Source organism: Andrographis paniculata, unplaced genomic scaffold (genome assembly GCF_009805555.1).
Source record: "Andrographis paniculata isolate CXL003 unplaced genomic scaffold, ASM980555v1 Contig34END, whole genome shotgun sequence".
Lineage (NCBI taxonomy): Eukaryota > Viridiplantae > Streptophyta > Magnoliopsida > Lamiales > Acanthaceae > Andrographis > Andrographis paniculata.
The window spans coordinates 5,257,964-5,277,425 of record NW_026137567.1 but is presented as its reverse complement, the minus strand read 5'-3'; the positions used below and the strand labels follow the sequence as shown (position 1 = coordinate 5,277,425).

Below are 19,462 nucleotides of genomic sequence, written 5' to 3'. Positions count from 1 at the left end.
ATTCTTGTGTTCATTGGCAGTCAATCTAAGAACATGCTATGATTTCAAATTTTGTGTATCATAAGGCTTAAACTCATTTAGGATTCGGGCAAAATTGAAAACATAATCAGAGAAAAGCAAAGATTGTCTGATTGTATTTAGTTTCTTGTCTTGCACAAAATTTACCTATTACAAAAATCGGAAGGCAGAATACTCGTTGTCATCACCATCATTCGTTCTTCTGCCTCTTCCCTCGTTTCTCTGATGATGGCCTCGCTTTACCCGATCTTGTATCCTGTATGTTGTTTATGAAATTGTGTTATGCATTATTGGCCTTCAGGGCTCGAATTTATTACATCTCAACAATAGTAAGGTGCGTAATACCTGTTTTGATCTCTTCCTCTGTTTCCATTGCCCTTTGCCTTTTTTCTTTGATTTAGTTGGGCTCTGTTAAGATTAATGTGTTCGAAAGTGGTGAATAACAGAACAAAGGAGATGGGAGTAAGCCTATCTGCACAATCGTGACATGATGTATATATATACCTTCGTAGAAACAGTACTAGTATCATCATTATCATGATGAATCTCACCCTCGATCCGCCCCTCACTGTTGAGCATAACCTTAAGCCTCCCTTCTTTATATAATTTCTCAGACCGGGCATGCCGCTGGAAAGGGGACAAAAAACTAATGTTATCGACTACCTCAAGAGTGCATTAAGTTCAACCCCACAATAGCCACAATGAGTGTGATTATAAAAGATATTATACACTTGCCTTGGAGCTTAGATGAGCCTTTAGTGTCTCCTCGGACAAGCAGACAATCCTAGGGCAGAGCCTGCACTTGAACACTGATTTGCATTTTACGACACAATCTTTCACATCGAAGGGGCTCTCATCTTTTTCGGGACTCTGCGGTGCTTTCTCAAACACATTTTCGACTTCATCAGTAGCAAAAGCTCCAGCACCATTTTGAGCTCCAACATCATCATCACTCGAGGCCATACCTGCCAAAAAATCATTCTATTCAGGAAATGAAGGAAGATTAAAGAACTGTGAAAAGCATTTGCATCAAAATATGAGGCAATAGTTATACCATGCACCCATAGAGTGTTTCAAGGAAATAAAATTAACAAAGAGAACTTTGCAAAATCCATATCTAATGTATCAACTTATCCTCAAAATCGCTCTCTTGTTAGTTTTCAGATATCCTATTAAATCCTAAAACCATGCCTGCACTAATCTTCTACAGTCATGGATATAAAATTAAAAATGAATCCCCTGATGTTGAGTGTCCACATTTGAATCGACTAGCAGTTTAAACAAACTTTTGCAGTGTCGAATACATTTTAATATCAATGAATATGTATACATCTTCTGCAGCAAGTGATGGGAAAAGCACGTCTAAATTACAGTTAAGGTAGTAGTCTAGCCTTTCATATGTCAAGCTGATGAGTAACCAATGGCATGAATAAAAGACAAATTCCTAGTCACTATCGATGCCAAACAAAATGATAACAATGTATTATATGTTAAATCAACAAAGAAACCATGTTGCAACCGATATCATTAGGAGAAGGATGAATTCATTTACAATATCAATATTCATGTCAAAGAGAATGGTGTACAGCAACATTACTTATCAAGAAGATCAGTGAAGAACGCATTCCTTCTAGTGAAAGTTCAAATATTTATAGAAACTATACATTATTTGGTCCAATCAGAATTACATCAAAAATAAAATAAAAGAATTTGTTATGAACTTTCCCAAAAGCTGTAACAGAAACAAGAAGATGAGAACTGATTTAACCTGATGAATCAAGATTGACTTCATTTGCTGAACTATCCTCGCTCTCGTAACCTGAAGAAGCGAATACAAATAAAATAACCTTGGCAAAAACAGAGGTTACATTATAAACAGTCTAGTTATCACAATCTAAGCTTTTAGAATATACCAAGAACGATCAAAGAAAACAATCTAATCAAATAATATACCTACATCAAGTAATGTCCATGGAATTACTAGTGAAAGTGTTTTTCAACCAGAAGAATTGGCAAATAAATAGATATATGATCACAATGATCAAGTATGCATAGCACAGATCATAAGAATGCTTCACAAACCAGAAGAAGAAGTTTCTCCCTTTCGCCTTACAACAGCATTTTCATTCTCCTCCTCCTCCTCTTCTTCTTCTTCTTCATATTCTGTTTCATCAGTGGCCTCTACCTCCACTTCAGAGTCAGATGAAGAAGATTCAGAGGGAGCATCCTTATCACCATGTTCATACCTGTAGAACCTCCTCTTTATCATTCTTTATCACCTCTTTATTCTCAACTGAAAAGTATAAAAAAGGAGTAAAATCAGCACTAAAGACTTGCTCAAAGTAATTACAAAATAACTTCCATCTACAAATATAGACTAGTTCTTCCAAGCTCGAAGCTTTTATCTTCGGACTAATACAAATAACCATCACCTACATTAATGCATCTCAAATCCAATTAATCTCTTCCTGGAGTCTTCAAAGTAGCTTAACGTATTTCCACAGGAGGTATTTAATTCACGCAAAGCACAAATTGTTGGAATACAAAAACATTAGATTGTAAGCTAGAAATAATTTCACCAACGCTCAGAGCATCGGAACGAAACTGTATAGACATATTTCTCTCGCAAAGTGCATAAACATTCAATAAATTCAAACCAAGCCAAAATTTCCTGGAACAGAAAAGTAGTGCTTCCAAATATGTATCTCTCTAACTGCGAATTAGTAAGAGTCCATTAAATGCCAGAGGTATGGAACCAGAGAAGATACCTGAAAATTCGAACGGCTGCTTGCGATGTCTCAGCGATATCTCAGCGTCCGCGACGAAGAAGAAAGGGAAAGGGTTTTGGAGGAGCAGAGAAGGGATCACCTGTATATGCATATACGTAGGCCTGCAACGTGGCTGTTTCTGATTGGCTGTCACAGCCTTTCGCCCCGTAACGTTTGTTAAAGCTACTCGGGGAGTGTTTGATCCAGACTTGCCCATTCGGTTTCGAACTGAAACCGGACACAAACCGAACCGAAACCGTCTTTTCGACGGTTCGGTTTCAGTTTGGGATTTTCTCAAACCGCAAATTGCTAGTTTACGGTGTGAACCGGGCGATTTAGCTTCTTTTTTTTTTTTTTTTTTTTTTCTAATCTCACCATGGCAGGGGCAGGCAGGCGCACAGAAAAAGAAGAAGAAGAGGAAAAGAGGAGAGGTCCGAGGTTGGAAGAAAAAAGGTAAGAAATGAGAGGAACTGAGAAAGAAGGAAGGAAGAGGGAGAACCTGTTTGTGCCTGCGGTGGAGTGTGGATGTAATGCCTAAGTAGCCATTATGATTAAATTGTGTGTATTTTATAAATATATCATTATATTTATAATTAAAATTTAAAATATAACAATAATAATATTAATACATATAAATAATTATTACTAATATTAAAAAATAATAATACTATTAATATTTTTTATTTTATATTTTATATTTTATAATTTTTTATTATATAATTATATATAATTTAAATTATTTTATTATCTATTATAATATTTTTATAATTTAATTATTTACTATATTTATTATTTTAATTATTTTTATAGTGTAAAAATTTAATTAATTATTTATATATATGATTTTTATATAATAAATAAATAATAAATATATCTAAATAAAATTAAAATGAAACTTAATTATTTTTAAATAAAATTCAAATTTTTAGAAAAATAGAAAATAAAAAAGAAAAATATTAAAAATGAGTATATATAAACCGGAAGTTCAAACCGTAATCGGCGGTTTATAAACTATAATTGAAACCATCAAACCGTAACCGAAATCGTCATTCGGAATGTTCGATTTTGGTAATATTTTAACAAACCATAACCAGCGGTTTGAACCGTTTGGGCAAGTCTAGTTTGATCGGCCGGCTTGGTTTTTGAGTTAGAAATTTGAATAAGAAAAAATTTGAATTTAAATAATTGTATGATGTGATATAAATAAGTGTTAACGTGATACTTTGAATAAAAAATTAATTTTTAATGTAATATAGAAATAAAAAATAAATATTTGATTTGATATTTTTGAAAAATAAAATTAAATAAATAGTAAAAATCTTACAAAATCCTCCAAACGAACACACCTTTAATGGACTAATAAGTTAATAAGATAATAATAATAATAATAAGGTATTTTATTATTGTTTTATATAAGTAATACTATTAATATTGTAATAAAAATTCATATATATTATTAAAAAATTAAATATATTTAAAAGTATTTTATATATTATATTTTAATAAAATATATATAATATATTATTATTTTATACAGAATAAAATTTTATATATACAAATAAAAATTTATTTATTTATTTATTTATGATTAATACTACATTCTCCGTCCACAAACTAATGTCCTGCTTGAGACGTTGAATAACTATTGTTATTGTCATGTTTCTTTTTTTATAATACAAATTTTACATTTTTACCCTTAATTCATTAAGCACAAATTTGTCCATTCATTAAAAAAAAAAAAAGAAGACAATCACTAGAAAATCATGCAAATATACTTTCAAATAATCGAAATTGAACATAAAGAGTATAAATTAATTTTATAAGCAAATAAAAGATTTAAATATAGATAAAAAAATATTTATTTATAAATTAAATAGATAAATAAAATGATTTTGAATGAGTTCTATTTTGAAATTTAATTAAATTGATTTACATGTATTAATTATATTCAGATTGATGTATTGGTGAATCTTGTATTATTTCATCGTTATCGTATAGGTAAGATCTGAAGGCATCAATATTTAAACCCATGACCTCACAGTCACGAGTCAATTCACACACCACTAAAACTATATTATAGTCATGATTGCAAACATAGAAGAGGTGAAAATGTACGAAAATGTTAATATAGTGTCATAGAATTTTCTCGAGTATATTCAAGAGAAACTAACGTTTGTTTGCTTTGTTTGAATTTTCTAATATACTTTTTACAAAAAATAATATATTACACACATTTATTATTTTTATATTATTCATACAATTTTTTATAATTCACATAAAAAAATTTCTTCAAATCATAATACAAAACAAACAAACACTCGAATTTAGTGAAGACACCAGCACGATGCATGATTAATATATATTTTGGGCAAAATTTACTGAAAACCCCTGAACTTCTTAAACTCCAAAAAAAATCTCTTGTGGTTTCCAAAATGTTGCAAAAAACACCCTATCCGTTAGGATTTAACAGTGGTTATATATTACGCGTGTGCTATACGATTTTTTTTTGTCCATATTTCTGTATAAAATTACTAAAATACCCTAATGACTACTGTTTACACCATCTTCTTTCTTCCTTATTTTTCTTCATACTTTAAAAATTTAATCTCAATTTTTTTTTTCATTTTAAATCCGTTAAACATAAATAAATTTGAAATCGATCCTAAATTTATTGTTCACTGACGATTTCTTCTTCTGTTTTACCAAACTCAGAAATCTAAAAAATCAATTTGACATCCAAATTTGAAATTAATGTAAGAAGAAGGAAAATAATTTGATGTTGCTGGTTGCAGAAGAAAAATTGAGGAGGAAAGAAGAATTGAAGAGGAAAAATTAAGAAGAAAAAAATTGGAAAAGAAAGAGAGAAAGAAAAAAAAAATTGGAGAAAAAAAAAAGGAAAAAAAACTTGGTCCAAGTAGCTTCTTCTTCTTTCTTTTCTTTTTCCTCTTCTCTTCTTTCTTCTCTTTCTCTTCTTCCTTCATTCTTCCTAACTCCAGCCGTTTCTGCCCGTCGTCTTCTTTCTCTTTTTATTATTTTTCAATTCTTCATTCTTCAAAGAAGAATTTGAAATGAAGAAGAAGAAAAAAAAAATGGAGAAAAAGAATAAAAGAAAGAACCAAGTGAGGCTGCGGAGGCGGGGGCGTGAAAAAGAATCGAGGAAAAAGAAAAAAAAATTGGAAAAAAATCTGCATGTGAAAAAGAATTTGGGGAAAGAAGAAGATGGAAAATCTGGTGCTTTGGGAAGAAGAGAAGAAAGAAAGAAAAGAAGAGAGAAATAAATTAATATATAGATAAATATGAGTATAACGGTCAAATATGATAAAATTTAGCGTTCGTTAGTCAAATTTAGAGATGGGGGAAAGTGTGCAATATTTTGGAAACCACAAGTACATATTTTAGAATTTTAAAATCACGGGAAGTTTTCAACAAATTCGAAAAACCACCGGGAAAATTTTTGCTATTTTGCCTATATTTTGGATCAAAACATTCAACAAAATCAGAATTATTAACAAATGTAGAATCTTTAATAACCATATACATATTTCAATAGATTGACATCTTATGAAAAAACAGCAACAATACCCTCTACATATTACAAGAGATCTAAGATAAACAATTATCAAAATATTTCACAAAATTATAATAAGAAAATTTTTAATAGACATAGTCAAATTAATTGTGTGTTTGTTTAGTTGAAGTTGCTTTTTCGGTGAGGTATAAAACAATATATTAATTTTTTAGGTGACGCCTGACAAAATAGGGCGAAAGTTTAAAAATCATATTACATTTGCTCCACATATCATGTTACATACCGTTACCGTAAACATGAAAATTTAGGAGTAATATAATTAGAAATAATTAAAATATATTTGTAAAAATAGTTAGAGTACAATACAAATAATTATATATTAATATTAAAATAATTAATTAGTTTAATTAAGAATAAAAATTTAAAAGTAAAAAAATTAAAATGTGTAATTTTTTTTTAAAAAGGAAAGTAACATGAAATGTGAGGCGAATATAAACGACAATATAGACACAATACGGACATAAACATCAATATTGACATAATAATTGAGACTGACAAGAACGACTATATAGAAATGATACATAAGACGGACATAAACGACAATATAAACACGATATGTTGTATGAATAAAAACAGCAATATAGCACATGATAGCCGAACATAAATGGTTGCATGGACACGATACATGAGACAAACAAAAACGGTAATATAGTAAAATAGAAAGAATATTTCGTATAAAATTATTGATTATTTCAGCATTTTATTTATATTGTGTGCATATATTGTATTAATTTATAATATTTATCGAAAATTGAATTTGTAACTTCTATTGTATTGTGCAAAACTAACACGAGATAAAGAACATGCTACTATTTATTTAAAAGACATTAATATTATCAATCAAAAAAACAATTAATGATATATATGGCCATAAATTTAGATTTGAAAATTTAAATATTATTTGATATTGTAGAAATAAATATTTAATACTTTCTCCGTCTCGGAACAAGGGTGGCGTTTGTTTTTTGCACGTAGATTTTTGAATATTAGTATTATAATGGATTGTAGTGAAAAAGATAAAAATACCCTTATTAGTATTGTATAATATAAAAGTAATGTCATTGTGTAATATAGTGCAAGTTAGAAGGTTATTTATTATGTTAGGTAAGTAGTACAATTACTAAATTAGGAAATGGTAACCTTGTTTTGAGACGGACAAAAATGAAAAATGACAACATTTCAATGAGACGGGGAGAGTATAATATTTTAAATACAATATATATTTTTTAAAATATATTAAATCAAAATAAATATTTAATTTAATAATTTAACAATTAATAATCAACAGTGAAAATCAAACCCGCTATTAAAAGATTCAAACCCTCAACATTTGACTAACGGCTACTGTTACGGAAATTTCCAGGAAATCAAGATGAAATAACAAAGACAAAAGAACACAAGATTTGGTAACCCAGTTCGATCACGATGATCTACGTCTGGGGGCGTTGCCAAGCCAGGAATTTTACTATAAAGTACGCAAGCTCATGTTAAAGTGAGAATACATGGATATTTATAGCCTAAGCCTTTGACAATAATATAAATCATATATATAAAATCTAAAATATAATATTCAAATCATATCCCTAGATTTTAGGATATAATCAGGCTTCATATCCCAACAACTACATTCAACTATTGCCGCGCCTACAATTGAATTGCATGTGCATGTACACGTACATGTACTCAGTGTGTGCGAGAGAGCCAATCAAATGGCCCGACTCGAGTCCGATAGGATATTTTGAAGTTTTAAAAAATTTACAAATAATTTTGTTTTAAAAATTATTGTAGATGAATAATTTAAAAAAAAATGCTTTATCATTGCCTTGACAATTTATCTATTTTTCTATTTTGGTCCGTTCTATAACAAAGTATTCAATTCATTTTTTAGTAATTATACTATTTATTTAATATTACAAATATCTTTCTAATTTACAATATATTACATAAATGACATTACCTTTATATCATACAATACTAATAGGGTTAATTTAGTCTTCTTACCTTTATTTCTACTTTATCTCACTATAATACTAATATTTCTAAAATTTCGTGCAAAAAGCAAATTGATATATAAATATAAGACGGATGGAGTATGTGAAAAGAGATTGATTTTAGTCTTTTATGCTATATAACTATTACGATTTTCTTTAAAATATGGTATTACTTTTATTTTACAAAATACAATTTTCCGATTTAGTAATTAAGTATCTATTTACTTTTTGTATGTTCATTTTGGAATATTGATTAGTATATCAAAACATATTACAAATTAAGAAAAAATGACAAAAATACTTCTACTAGTGTCTTATAATACTAATAAAATGATATTTGTATAAAAAAAATTATACAAATATAAGAATTTCTTTTTAATCAGAAAATATAGATATATTTTACTGTTAAGTAGAATGATGCAAATAAAATACAATTTCAAACTGAACATAAAAATACTCTAAACTAATACAAAAATAAATAAATGAAATATTACTCTCTTTGCTCATTTTTTTTTTTAATCCAAAAACATTCTAGTTTTTTATTAGTAAACATAAATACTACTTTTTTCCCTTTTCTATTTACTATAATTTTTTATTTATATATTTTTTCTACTTTTGGTAAAATTCATGCCCGATCAAACGGATATAAATTTATATGCGTGAGATATTGGATGCAGACCGTCTTTATTAAAAATTCAAACGGTCATGTAAACGCAATCATTAATTATTTATTCACAAAAGGAATGAAATAATATTTTGCATGGACAGAAAAATCTTCACACCACCGAGCAATTAATTGTTTTTTGACCCATCAATTCCAACACAGAGTCAAAGAAAAAATATCATCCACAAAGCAGTATGCTCTACATGGACTAGTGAAAAAAAACTAGTAACATGGATTCTGGTCTAAGGCTGGATCAAGAAAATCTTCAAGCTAGTATCGCATAAAAAATATTGAATAAATAAAAATAAAAATTATAAAAAATAAAAATAAAATCGTAAAAGCTGTAAAAAATGTGATCGAATGGTGTGAAATGAACTTATAATCGTAAATTTAATTTTATATAGTGTAACTTACTTTGCTAACTTAACCCTCGATTTTTATTATTATTATTTTTTCATTTGGCCATATTTATTTGCTTCTTTTGATTTTTTTTTAATTTTTGTTTTAAAGATTATATAATATGTAATTAATTAGAATCATATAGTAGTCCTATGTAATTAATTATGCAATTTAGAGTTATATAATTAATAATGTATTTTTTTTTATAAAAAAGAACTTATCTTTTAGGTGGGATAGACTACATAGTATTCCTATGTAATTAATACTCAGTATTATATTTTTCTGTAAGTTTAATTTTTTAATTAAAAATGATCATTTAATTAGAGGTGTTTTGATATTAGATAGGAGAAAATATATCGATTTAATAATTTCTATTGAAATATTAATTTTTTGTGTGCTGATAATTTATTATATTGTAGTATATTTTATAATATTAATTAAAAAATATGTATGTTAAACACAAAATTTTTTAACAAAAAAAATAATAAAATTTGGACATAAAAACAATACATAAAATTAAAATAAATTAAAATGGTGATCTTCAATAACTTTTTTTTAAAAAAAAATTGTATGTGATTGAAGAGTTTTAAATTGTTGATATTGTCACATTTTTAAAAAGAGCTTTTATTGAACAGTTGAGAATTGATTATTTTATTTTATTTTACTTTTTTTCTATAACGTTGGAAATCGCAGTCGTTGTCGAAAGTACGCACGGGTTAACTTCTGCTGAATCTAATACTGTGTAAATTAGGTCAGACAAACAAGTTTCGATTCATTTGGTTAAGACAGTCTAAAAACCATCTGTTGGGAATAAGCCATAAAAAATCGATTTCACTTTTGTTGTTTGCTTAACCCCCAAGTCTGGTAAACACTGTCTTTATCGGCTGGATCGGACTTTAACAATTCACTGGTTTTTCATTGAATATTTGCCGAAATTGAAGGCCGACTTTCAAAGTGTAATAATATCCAAAATAATAATAATAATGATAATAATAAAATTATTTAGTGAATACATCTCTATGTAGGTACATTGTTCACATTGGACACTATTACTTTCCCATCGCATTTCCTAGCTGCCTTCGTACATATATTCCATAAACTCAAATTAAAAAGGCAAATTGATTTATACTTTCGTGGTTTTAATTTTGTTTTCACACTACTTATAATATATTACAAAAATTATAATATTACATTAAAAAAAATTCGAAGAAATACAGCCTAGATGTCTTTATCCAAATTTTCAAATATAAATAATGTATTGGAATATCGTCTGAGATTAGGCTGCGTGACCTGCCACGTCATATTTAGAAATAAATACTATAATTGAATGGAAATTTCCCGGTAAAAACAAGCAAATAGGTCAACAAATACTATTGTATTTTCGCTTAATATGAAATAAATTGGCCAGCAATAGCTTGCCTACTTGCTATTAATATTCATATATTATTATTATTATTATTATTATTATTATTATTATTATTATTATTACCTTTTATTTTTCCAGTGATTATTTATTATTACTACTATAGTTATTATTATTGTTGCAATTGTAAAGCCGTGAAAAAATGAATTATATTGTAAAAATAGCTTCAGCTGCCCACTTTTATATTTATCTAGAAATATGCTATGATTATTACGTGTATATATATATATTTTCGCCATCACTATTACTATTATTAACTATATTCCAACTTTCAGTTAACTATATGTAATTTTTTTTCCTTTCTAAAATTCGGTATGCTTAAGCTTTGTCTGTTTGTTTTTTTTTTTTTTTTTTTTTTTTTTTTTTTTTTTTTTTTTTTTTTTTTTTTTCAAATCCAAAACTATACCGTCCTTTTGGTTCAATTTTCATTAAGAAAAAGAGAGGAGGAGATTAGGTATTGATTTTAAAATATCACCACCCAATTCTTTCCAAATATATATATATATATATATTATCTTATCTTACAAAATATTAAATTAAAAAAATTAATTTCAAATCAAAATTATATAGGAGGGTTTTCATTATTTTGTAAACATTTTATCTGTGGCTTTTACAAAATTTCTAACATAATATTACAAAGATAAAGAAAAATGTGTGTTTACATGTGAGGTTTTGATTTTAAATTGAGATTTGAATAATAAAAATTTTGAATTTGAATTGTTGTATGATATGTTGGTACGATGTTTTGAATGTAAAATTAATTTTTAGTATAATATAAAAAATAAAAAATAAATATTTGATTTGATTTTTTTTTTTAAAAAAAAAATAAAATCAATAATATATTTAAAATTCAATCCTCAAACAAACACCCACCCGAGTAGTAAATTATAGCAAATGTTAAAGAATTTGTTTTTTCTTTTAAAAGAAATCATATTCTATTCTATTCAGCCGTATTATCTTTTTATAAAATATGACATTAAAGAAGAAAAAAAAAAAAAAAAAACGAAGAATCTGTATTAAATGAATCACATTATAAAGTAGAATCGATGTTTGCCTCGGGAAGTTGCAAAATTACAGGAGCGTGCGTGCACGCAAGCCGTACTCGTTCTTCGTACGGGTTGACTCGGCCTGCTCATTAAAATCGGAATGCTTTCATAGTAACCCGGCGGAGAAGTTCGATCACCATTACTGAAGTGGTGTTTTCTATCCGTTCTCTCTGGAAGAGAAATGGAGAAGGAAGGCCTCGTGCGCAACCATTGCGCCGGCGGAGGCGGAGGCAGGAGCTTGTTCACGGCGTGCGCCGGCGACCTGAATCGGGTCAACTGGATTGCTCTCCCTATGATAGTCGTGACCGTTTCTCAATTTCTGTTGCGCGTTTCCCCAATGTTTATGCTCGGGCATTTGGATGAACTGTCGTTGTCGAGCGCCTCCATCGCAACCTCCATTTGCAATGTCACAGGATTCAGCGTTGTGGTAAGGATCTATTGTTCATGAGATTAATTGTGCGAAAAGTCGGTTAATCGATTCGATTTTGCAGTTCGGAATGGCGAGTGCGTTGGAAACCCTATGTGGCCAGGCGTACGGAGCGGCGCAGTATAAGAAATTGGGGACATTCACCTATGGTGCGATTCTATGCCTCTTTGTAGCGTGCATACCGTTGTCTCTTCTCTTCGTCTTGACGGAGAAGCTGCTGCTGTGGACGGGGCAGGATCCTGAAATCTCCGCCGGCGCCGGGAAGTTTGCGATTGAGCTGATTCCGACTCTGTTTCCTTACGCAATTCTTCAGTGCTTAGTTCGTTACTTACAGAGCCAGAGTTTGGTCCTTCCAATGGTTTGGAGCTCATTAGCTTCTTTAAGCTTTCAGTTGCCTCTGTGTTGGACATTGATATTTAACCTGAATCTGCGAAGCAGCGGAGCTGCAATGTCGATCTCAATCTCGTATTGGTTCAACGTCGTCGTGCTGTTGCTCTATATGAGGTATTCCCCTGCCTGCAGGAAAACTCGAGCTTCCTTCTCGCCGGACTGTTTTTCATCTTCCAAGGAATTCTTAGGCCTGGCAGTCCCCTCTGCAGCCATGGTTTGGTATAATCAATAACTTCCATAACTTTGTTCTACAACATATTTAGTTTCAAAACTCTGCAGATTGCACTGACAATGAATTTGTGATGCAATTCCTTCATCATCGATCATCGAATTTTTTTGCAGCGTGGAGTGGTGGTCTTTCGAGCTAATACTATTGCTTTCAGGAATGTTACCAAATCCAAAATTGGAGACATCAGTTTTCTCCATATGGTATTCCTCTTTCGACTTTTCATCGTATTCAATACATAATTCCATGCCGGAATCTAACACATCTGCTTCCCTCTGTTTGCAGTTTCACCATTTCTTATCTGCACTACCACATCCCCTATTCTTACGGCGCCGCAGCAAGGTCTATTCTCGATCCAATCGTAACCTACATTACAGCTTCCCATATACACTACTAATAACAAAACAATCTGCTCATCTCTACAGCACGCTGATCTCAAACGAGTTCGGCGCAGGGAACCCCCGCTCCGCCAAAATTACCCTCTACGCAGTTCTAGCGCTATCGATTGCAGAGTTCCTAATCGCCAGCATTTCAATAATGGCCTCAGGCCACGTACTCGGATATGCATTTAGTGAGTCGAAAGAAATAGTCAGCCGTGTCGAACTAATGGCTCCTTTCCTCAGCCTCTCCATCATCATGGATAGCTTGCAGGCTGTGCTTTCAGGCGTTGTCCGGGGCTGCGGCTGGCAGCACATTGGCGCCTATGTCAACCTCGGATCTTACTATCTGGTTGGCACTCCGGTGGCCTTACTGCTGGCGTTCGTTTTCCACCTCAACGGCCGAGGCTTGTGGAGCGGATTGCTAGCCGGCACAACGGTCCAATGCATCGCCCTGTCGGCGGTCACTGGACTCACAAACTGGGAAAAACAGGTATCATTTTGAATCATATTGGCTCTCCATAGTTACTTGGAACTTATCTGTTGAACACACCATTGGAATGTTTCCTTTAGGCTTTGGAAGCACGGCAGAGGATCTTCTCCGGGACACCTCCGGCTTACCAACCCCAAAGCTTGGTAGAGATTACTTGACATTTATTTATTGCATAATTTCTAATTGCAATGATCTAAATAATATATGAAATCTTTATGTTTATATATTTGTCTGGGTAAATATTTTTTATCTAATTTTTCTGATACGAAATTGAGTCATGCAAAATTTGAGGTGGAAATCTAATCAACTTCAAATTGATGGGGGCCTAAAAGGGTTCCATTTGGTCTATTTCAGCAACCCTTCAATATATGTAATATATATATTGTTTATTAGCATGGTGGTTATTATATTTGAATTAGTTTGTATAAATTAATGTAAAGATGTTTGCTTTTATTATTATTATTATTATGATACTTTGATAGTGGTTAGTATTTTTATTGAAGTTGATGGGTGGTGTCTTTAGTTGTACTTAATTAAAATGGCCATTGGGTAACCTATTTTGTCTCTTTGCTTTAGTGATGCTGAAAATGATTAGTGCCTTTTTAGGAATTTAATTCATTATTAAGTTTCATTATTGGCGACGAGTCTATGAGTAAGGTTGGGGTATTGAGTTTGCATTTGTCTTTTGTATTTAGATAATTAATGAAAAGAATGTTCTTAAAGTAAATTAAAAGCATCGGAATTTCAACCCATAATTTTATGATTAGAAGTTCATCCTTGTACAAAAAATAACAATTTATAAAGTCGGCCTGCCAGCTCAGCACTGGCTGGGCCCAATATAGTAATATGACACAAGAGAGTTATGTTACCGTGGTCTATTATTGCAACAAGCCTAAAAGCCCACTTGGATCCAATAGCTTAGGGCCGTCAAAGTAATAATAATACACCTCCGTCTCACATACCGTGTCTGCTACACTGTGGACACGGTATTTTAGGAGTGGTATAATTAGTAAATATATATAATTATAAATTAAGATTAAAATAACTAATTAGTTTAATTAAAATTAAAAAAATAAATTAATTAAAAAATTTAAAGTGAGATTAAAGTGTGTAATCATTTTTCAAAAAAAGAAAAAGTGACACGGAATGTTGGACGGACAGAAACGGCAACGTAGACATGGTACGTGGGACGGAGGGAGTAATACGTCTGATTTTGTTGGATGTGAAGGGATCGATATTTTAAAAAATTATTGTTATTATTATTATTATTAGAAAAAAATCAATTTTGGTCTCAATATAATTAAAATTTATAAATTTTGGTGTCAATATAAAAATGTCATCAATTTTAGTCTAAATGTAAACATTTTCAATCAATTTTGGTCTCATTATAAACAATTTCAATCAATTTTGGTCTCACCGTTAAAAAAAATTAACGAAAATAGCTGACGTGGACATAACGGAGGTGACGTGACAGTTGACCCGAAAAGTACACGACCATGTACAATTATACACGATTATGTTGTAAACTTACATTGACGCTTTAAAATTGTAAACAAAAATCTTAAAATTGAAGACTTCTGGGTTATTTCAAGTTAAATGTACTGAATAAATCGCATATTGGTATATTATACTCTAAAATATGGCAAAAACTTTTATTTATACATTTCAAATTATTCAACGTATGTTACTTTTAAAATTGCATATTTACAATGACCATATCATAATATGAAACACCAATGGAATAATATTTATGATACTAATTTGAGGTTTTGGAAATTTAGAAAAAAAAATTCTCTTCTATATTCATTTAATTTTTGGATGCATATTTAGGTATATTAGTATTTTATAGACGTTTAGTATAATAAATGAGTGTTGAGTATATTTTTATCTCTAGCATTAATGGAATTTTATAATAAACAGAAGTATTTTAGTATTTACTTAATAATTTTTTTAGTTAAAAATGAAACAATACTTTTGATTCGGACAACTAATGACAAAATGAATACATTGAACTATTTATTCTCTCCGTCATTATGTTTTTATTCATTCGTTTTTTTTGACAATTAACTTACATAATTGGGACGAAAATAGTACTACCTCCATTCCAAATATTTTGCAATATATATATATTTTTTGTTCTAAATTTACTGCAATATTTCAAATTTAGAAATAATTATTTATATTTATATATATATATATCTATATTTTACTTTATTCAATCACATCATTCAAATAGTAATAATAAAAAAATGTATCTCTTTCCAATTATATCACATAATATTCAAATTATCTCAAATTATTTTATTTAATATTATCTACTTAAATTTCTGTGCCGAAATAAAATATTGCATGATGTTTAAAAGGAAAAAAATAGATATTGTGTAAATAGTTATAAACAAATTGTATAGTGTTGTCATTTGAATATCAAATATTTAATTTTTATTAAAAAGAAATAAATACAAACTGTCGTCTAATACCAAACCCTGAACAGTCTCGTATCATGACCAAATAGGTAAGTAAAGATTAAGACAGCTTTGGAAATTGATAGGGTATACGTCAAAGTTTCCGAGGTAACCTTAAACCTAGACATGTAGGTCAATCAATAGGTTCCGACAAGTGTCAGATGCCTAACATGCCACGTATGACTGCCGTTGGATCAGAAAAGAATGGACGGCTGTGATCAAATTGTAACTCTTTTCCGCAGAGTTACTTATTTGTAAGAACAAAATCTGGATCATAATTCATGTGCGCGGGACGCACGTGCGCGCGCGCGTGCGTGTATAAATAGCACCGGCAAATGTGACGATCCACCTGGTTGGATCCTGCGAGGCAATTATGGAGGCAGAGCTGCCGCTGTTGACGGAATCGAATCGGAAGGCGGAATGGGGAACGATTTCCGGGGAGTTGAATCGAGTCAATTTCATCGCCTTGCCGATGATTGTTGTGACGATATCGCAATACCTTCTGCGTGTGTCGCCGATGTTTATGTTAGGGCATGTGAGTTCTCTCGCTCTCTCCAGTGCTTCAATCGCTACCTCTCTTTGCAACGTTACGGGATACAGCGCGCTGGTATGGCTCTACCCTTCTGTTCCTTTCAACGATTTGGTCGATTTTCGCACGTTTAGGTCTAATTGAAGTATCGTTTAGTCTATTTTTTTTTCAACTGATGAATCTGCGTTGTCAATTTGAGTAGTTTGGCATGTCGAGTGCTCTGGAAACTTTGTGTGGTCAAGCATATGGAGCAAAGCAGTATCGGAGAGTTGGAACGTTTACGTATGGGGCTATTTTGTGCCTCTTTTTGGTTTGCATACCGATTTCTGTTCTGTGGATCTACACGGAGGAATTGTTGTTGCTCGTAGGGCAGGATCCTTTGATTTCGGCTGAAGCAGGGAAATTTGCGATTCTGCTAATCCCTACGTTGTTTCCGTACGCTATTCTTCAATCTGTGGTTCGATACTTGCAGACTCAGAGTTTGGTCCTTCCAATGCTTTGGAGCTCGTTAGCGTCGCTCTTCTTGCAATTGCCCCTTTGTTGGTCGTTTGTGTTCAAATTAAACCTAGGAAGTGTTGGAGCAGCACTGTCCATAGGGATATCGTATTGGTTTAACGTCATTTTGCTGCTGCTTTACGTGAAATACTCTGCAGACTGCCAGAAAACCATCGCTCCATTCTCCAGAGAAGTTTTTACAACCGTGAAGGAGTTCTTTCAATTTGCTCTACCCTCAGCTGTGATGGTTTGGTACTTTCACTTTCGCCATTTCGCTTGCATTCCGTTTTTTCTAGTGACAATTAGCGGATTGATTGTGATTGATTTACAAATTATAGTTAACAGTAACACACTTGCATTTGATGACTACAGCCTCGAGTGGTGGTCGTTCGAGCTAGTAGTATTGCTTGCAGGATTGCTGCCAAATCCACAACAAGAGACATCAGTTTTATCTATATGGTATCCTGTTTTTGTTCTTAGTGTAAAATGGTTTATGATCGATGATTATATGCACATTCGTAACATCGGAAACTTTGCTTGTGTACAGCCTCACAATTACTTCATTGCACTATCACTTCCCATATTCTTTCAGCGCTGCTGCAAGGTCCGCTAAAATTTCATCACTGCTATTTCTGCTAGCATCTGATCAAGATAATACACATTAGATAGTTAATGCATACTCTGGACTTTGACTCGCAGCACTTTGGTCTCGAATGAGCTCGGAGCAGGGAAGCCGGAGGCAGCTAGAGTTGCAGTCTGTGCAGTTTTGGTTCTATCCACTGGAGAGTTTCTAATAGCAGCCATCACTATATACATTCTCCGAGGTCTACTCGGCTATGCATTTAGTAATGAGAAGGACATTATCGATCGCGTGAAACAAATGGCTCCTTATCTTTGTGTGTCCATTCTCATGGATAGCTCACAAACCGTGCTCTCAGGTATTGGATTCTGGTTTGATTTCCAGCAAGAATCCATCTCACTAAAATCCCTTCTTATGATTGCTGCAGGAGTTGCTCGAGGCAGCGGAATGCAGCATGTAGGAGCTTATATCAATCTTGGGGCTTACTATCTCGTCGGCATCCCCGTCTCGTTAGTGCTCGGATTTGTGTGTCACCTCAAGGGAGAGGGTCTTTGGATTGGATTAGTAGCAGGAGCCATGGTGCAAACTGTGTTACTTTCTATGATAACATGTCTCACAAGTTGGGAAAAACAGGTACTTATACAGCAGCAGCAGCAGCAGCACATATGGCACATATATATATATACATGTATACCCTGAAGTCTTATTGCAATATTTTGTATTGTATGGTAACAACAGGCAGGGGAGGCAAGGGAGAGGATTTTTGCAGGGGATTCTGTAGCAGAAACTGAAAGACAGTGATCGAATGAAAGGTGCAGGTAATTGGAAGATTCATATTTAATTTTGGGTTTCTTTCCAAAAATAATTTATTGAATTAGGCCCCTTGACCCCTTGAGATAGATGCTTCCAAATTTATAATGCTCCAACTATTCTAAATACAGGATTTCATTTGAATTTGATGATATATTATTGGGGTCTACAGGGTTTGCTTTCACATCATATTTATATTTATATTTATATGTTGAATTTTTTAAGGTGAAAAGTATATTTCAAATAATAATAAGTACTCCATCCGTCTCACATAATTTGTCCCTATTTTCTATTTTTGTCTATTCCATATAACTTGTCTTTTTTATTTTTGAAAATATAATTATGCATTTTAATCGCATTTTAAATTTTATAATTTTCTTAATTTTAATTAAACTATTTACGTATCTTAATCTTAATCTATAATAATTTTTACTAAATAATAATTATTTTTACTAATATATTTCTTAATTACTTACTAATTATACTTTACCTAAATTTTCGTGTCTACGGTAATACACCCATATTACATGGGACGTAGGGAGTAATAAATAGATATAATAGAGTTATATGTTCATATAATTGTATCTTTTCACTCTCGTCTGTTTGTAAATACTATTAGGGTGTGTTTGTTTGGGGGTTTGGATTTTGAGTTGGGATTTAAATAGTAAAAATTTTGAATTTGAATAGTTGTATGATGTGATATAAATAGGTGATGATGTGATGTTTTGAATGTAAAATTGATTTTTAGTATAGTATAAAAATAAAAAATAAGTGT

At 31.3% G+C, this 19,462-nt stretch overlaps 3 protein-coding genes across 3 annotated transcripts; 2 read left to right on the top strand and 1 right to left on the bottom strand.

Annotated features, from left to right (window-relative positions):
- Positions 1-39: 39 nt before the first annotated feature.
- Positions 40-3,030, bottom strand: LOC127248891 (uncharacterized). Its single transcript, XM_051271443.1, has 7 exons — positions 2,787-3,030; positions 2,101-2,311; positions 1,787-1,837; positions 754-983; positions 523-645; positions 364-426; positions 40-274 (listed from the first exon to the last, which is right to left on the bottom strand). Exons 2-7 carry the CDS (start codon positions 2,285-2,287, stop codon positions 209-211), a joined length of 720 nt encoding a protein of 239 aa, XP_051127400.1. The 5' UTR covers positions 2,288-2,311; positions 2,787-3,030; the 3' UTR covers positions 40-208.
- Positions 3,031-11,977: 8,947 nt separating this feature from the next.
- LOC127248705 (protein DETOXIFICATION 14-like) lies at positions 11,978-14,209 on the top strand. The gene is made up of 6 exons (XM_051271193.1): positions 11,978-12,325; positions 12,390-12,934; positions 13,058-13,144; positions 13,227-13,283; positions 13,367-13,811; positions 13,892-14,209. Exons 1-6 carry the CDS (start codon positions 12,080-12,082, stop codon positions 13,967-13,969), a joined length of 1,458 nt encoding a protein of 485 aa, XP_051127150.1. The 5' UTR covers positions 11,978-12,079; the 3' UTR covers positions 13,970-14,209.
- Positions 14,210-16,604: 2,395 nt separating this feature from the next.
- On the top strand, positions 16,605-18,892 carry LOC127248414 (protein DETOXIFICATION 14-like). The gene is made up of 7 exons (XM_051270733.1): positions 16,605-16,880; positions 17,005-17,549; positions 17,670-17,756; positions 17,845-17,901; positions 17,997-18,235; positions 18,305-18,510; positions 18,616-18,892. Exons 1-7 carry the CDS (start codon positions 16,647-16,649, stop codon positions 18,676-18,678), a joined length of 1,431 nt encoding a protein of 476 aa, XP_051126690.1. The 5' UTR covers positions 16,605-16,646; the 3' UTR covers positions 18,679-18,892.
- Positions 18,893-19,462: the final 570 nt, after the last annotated feature.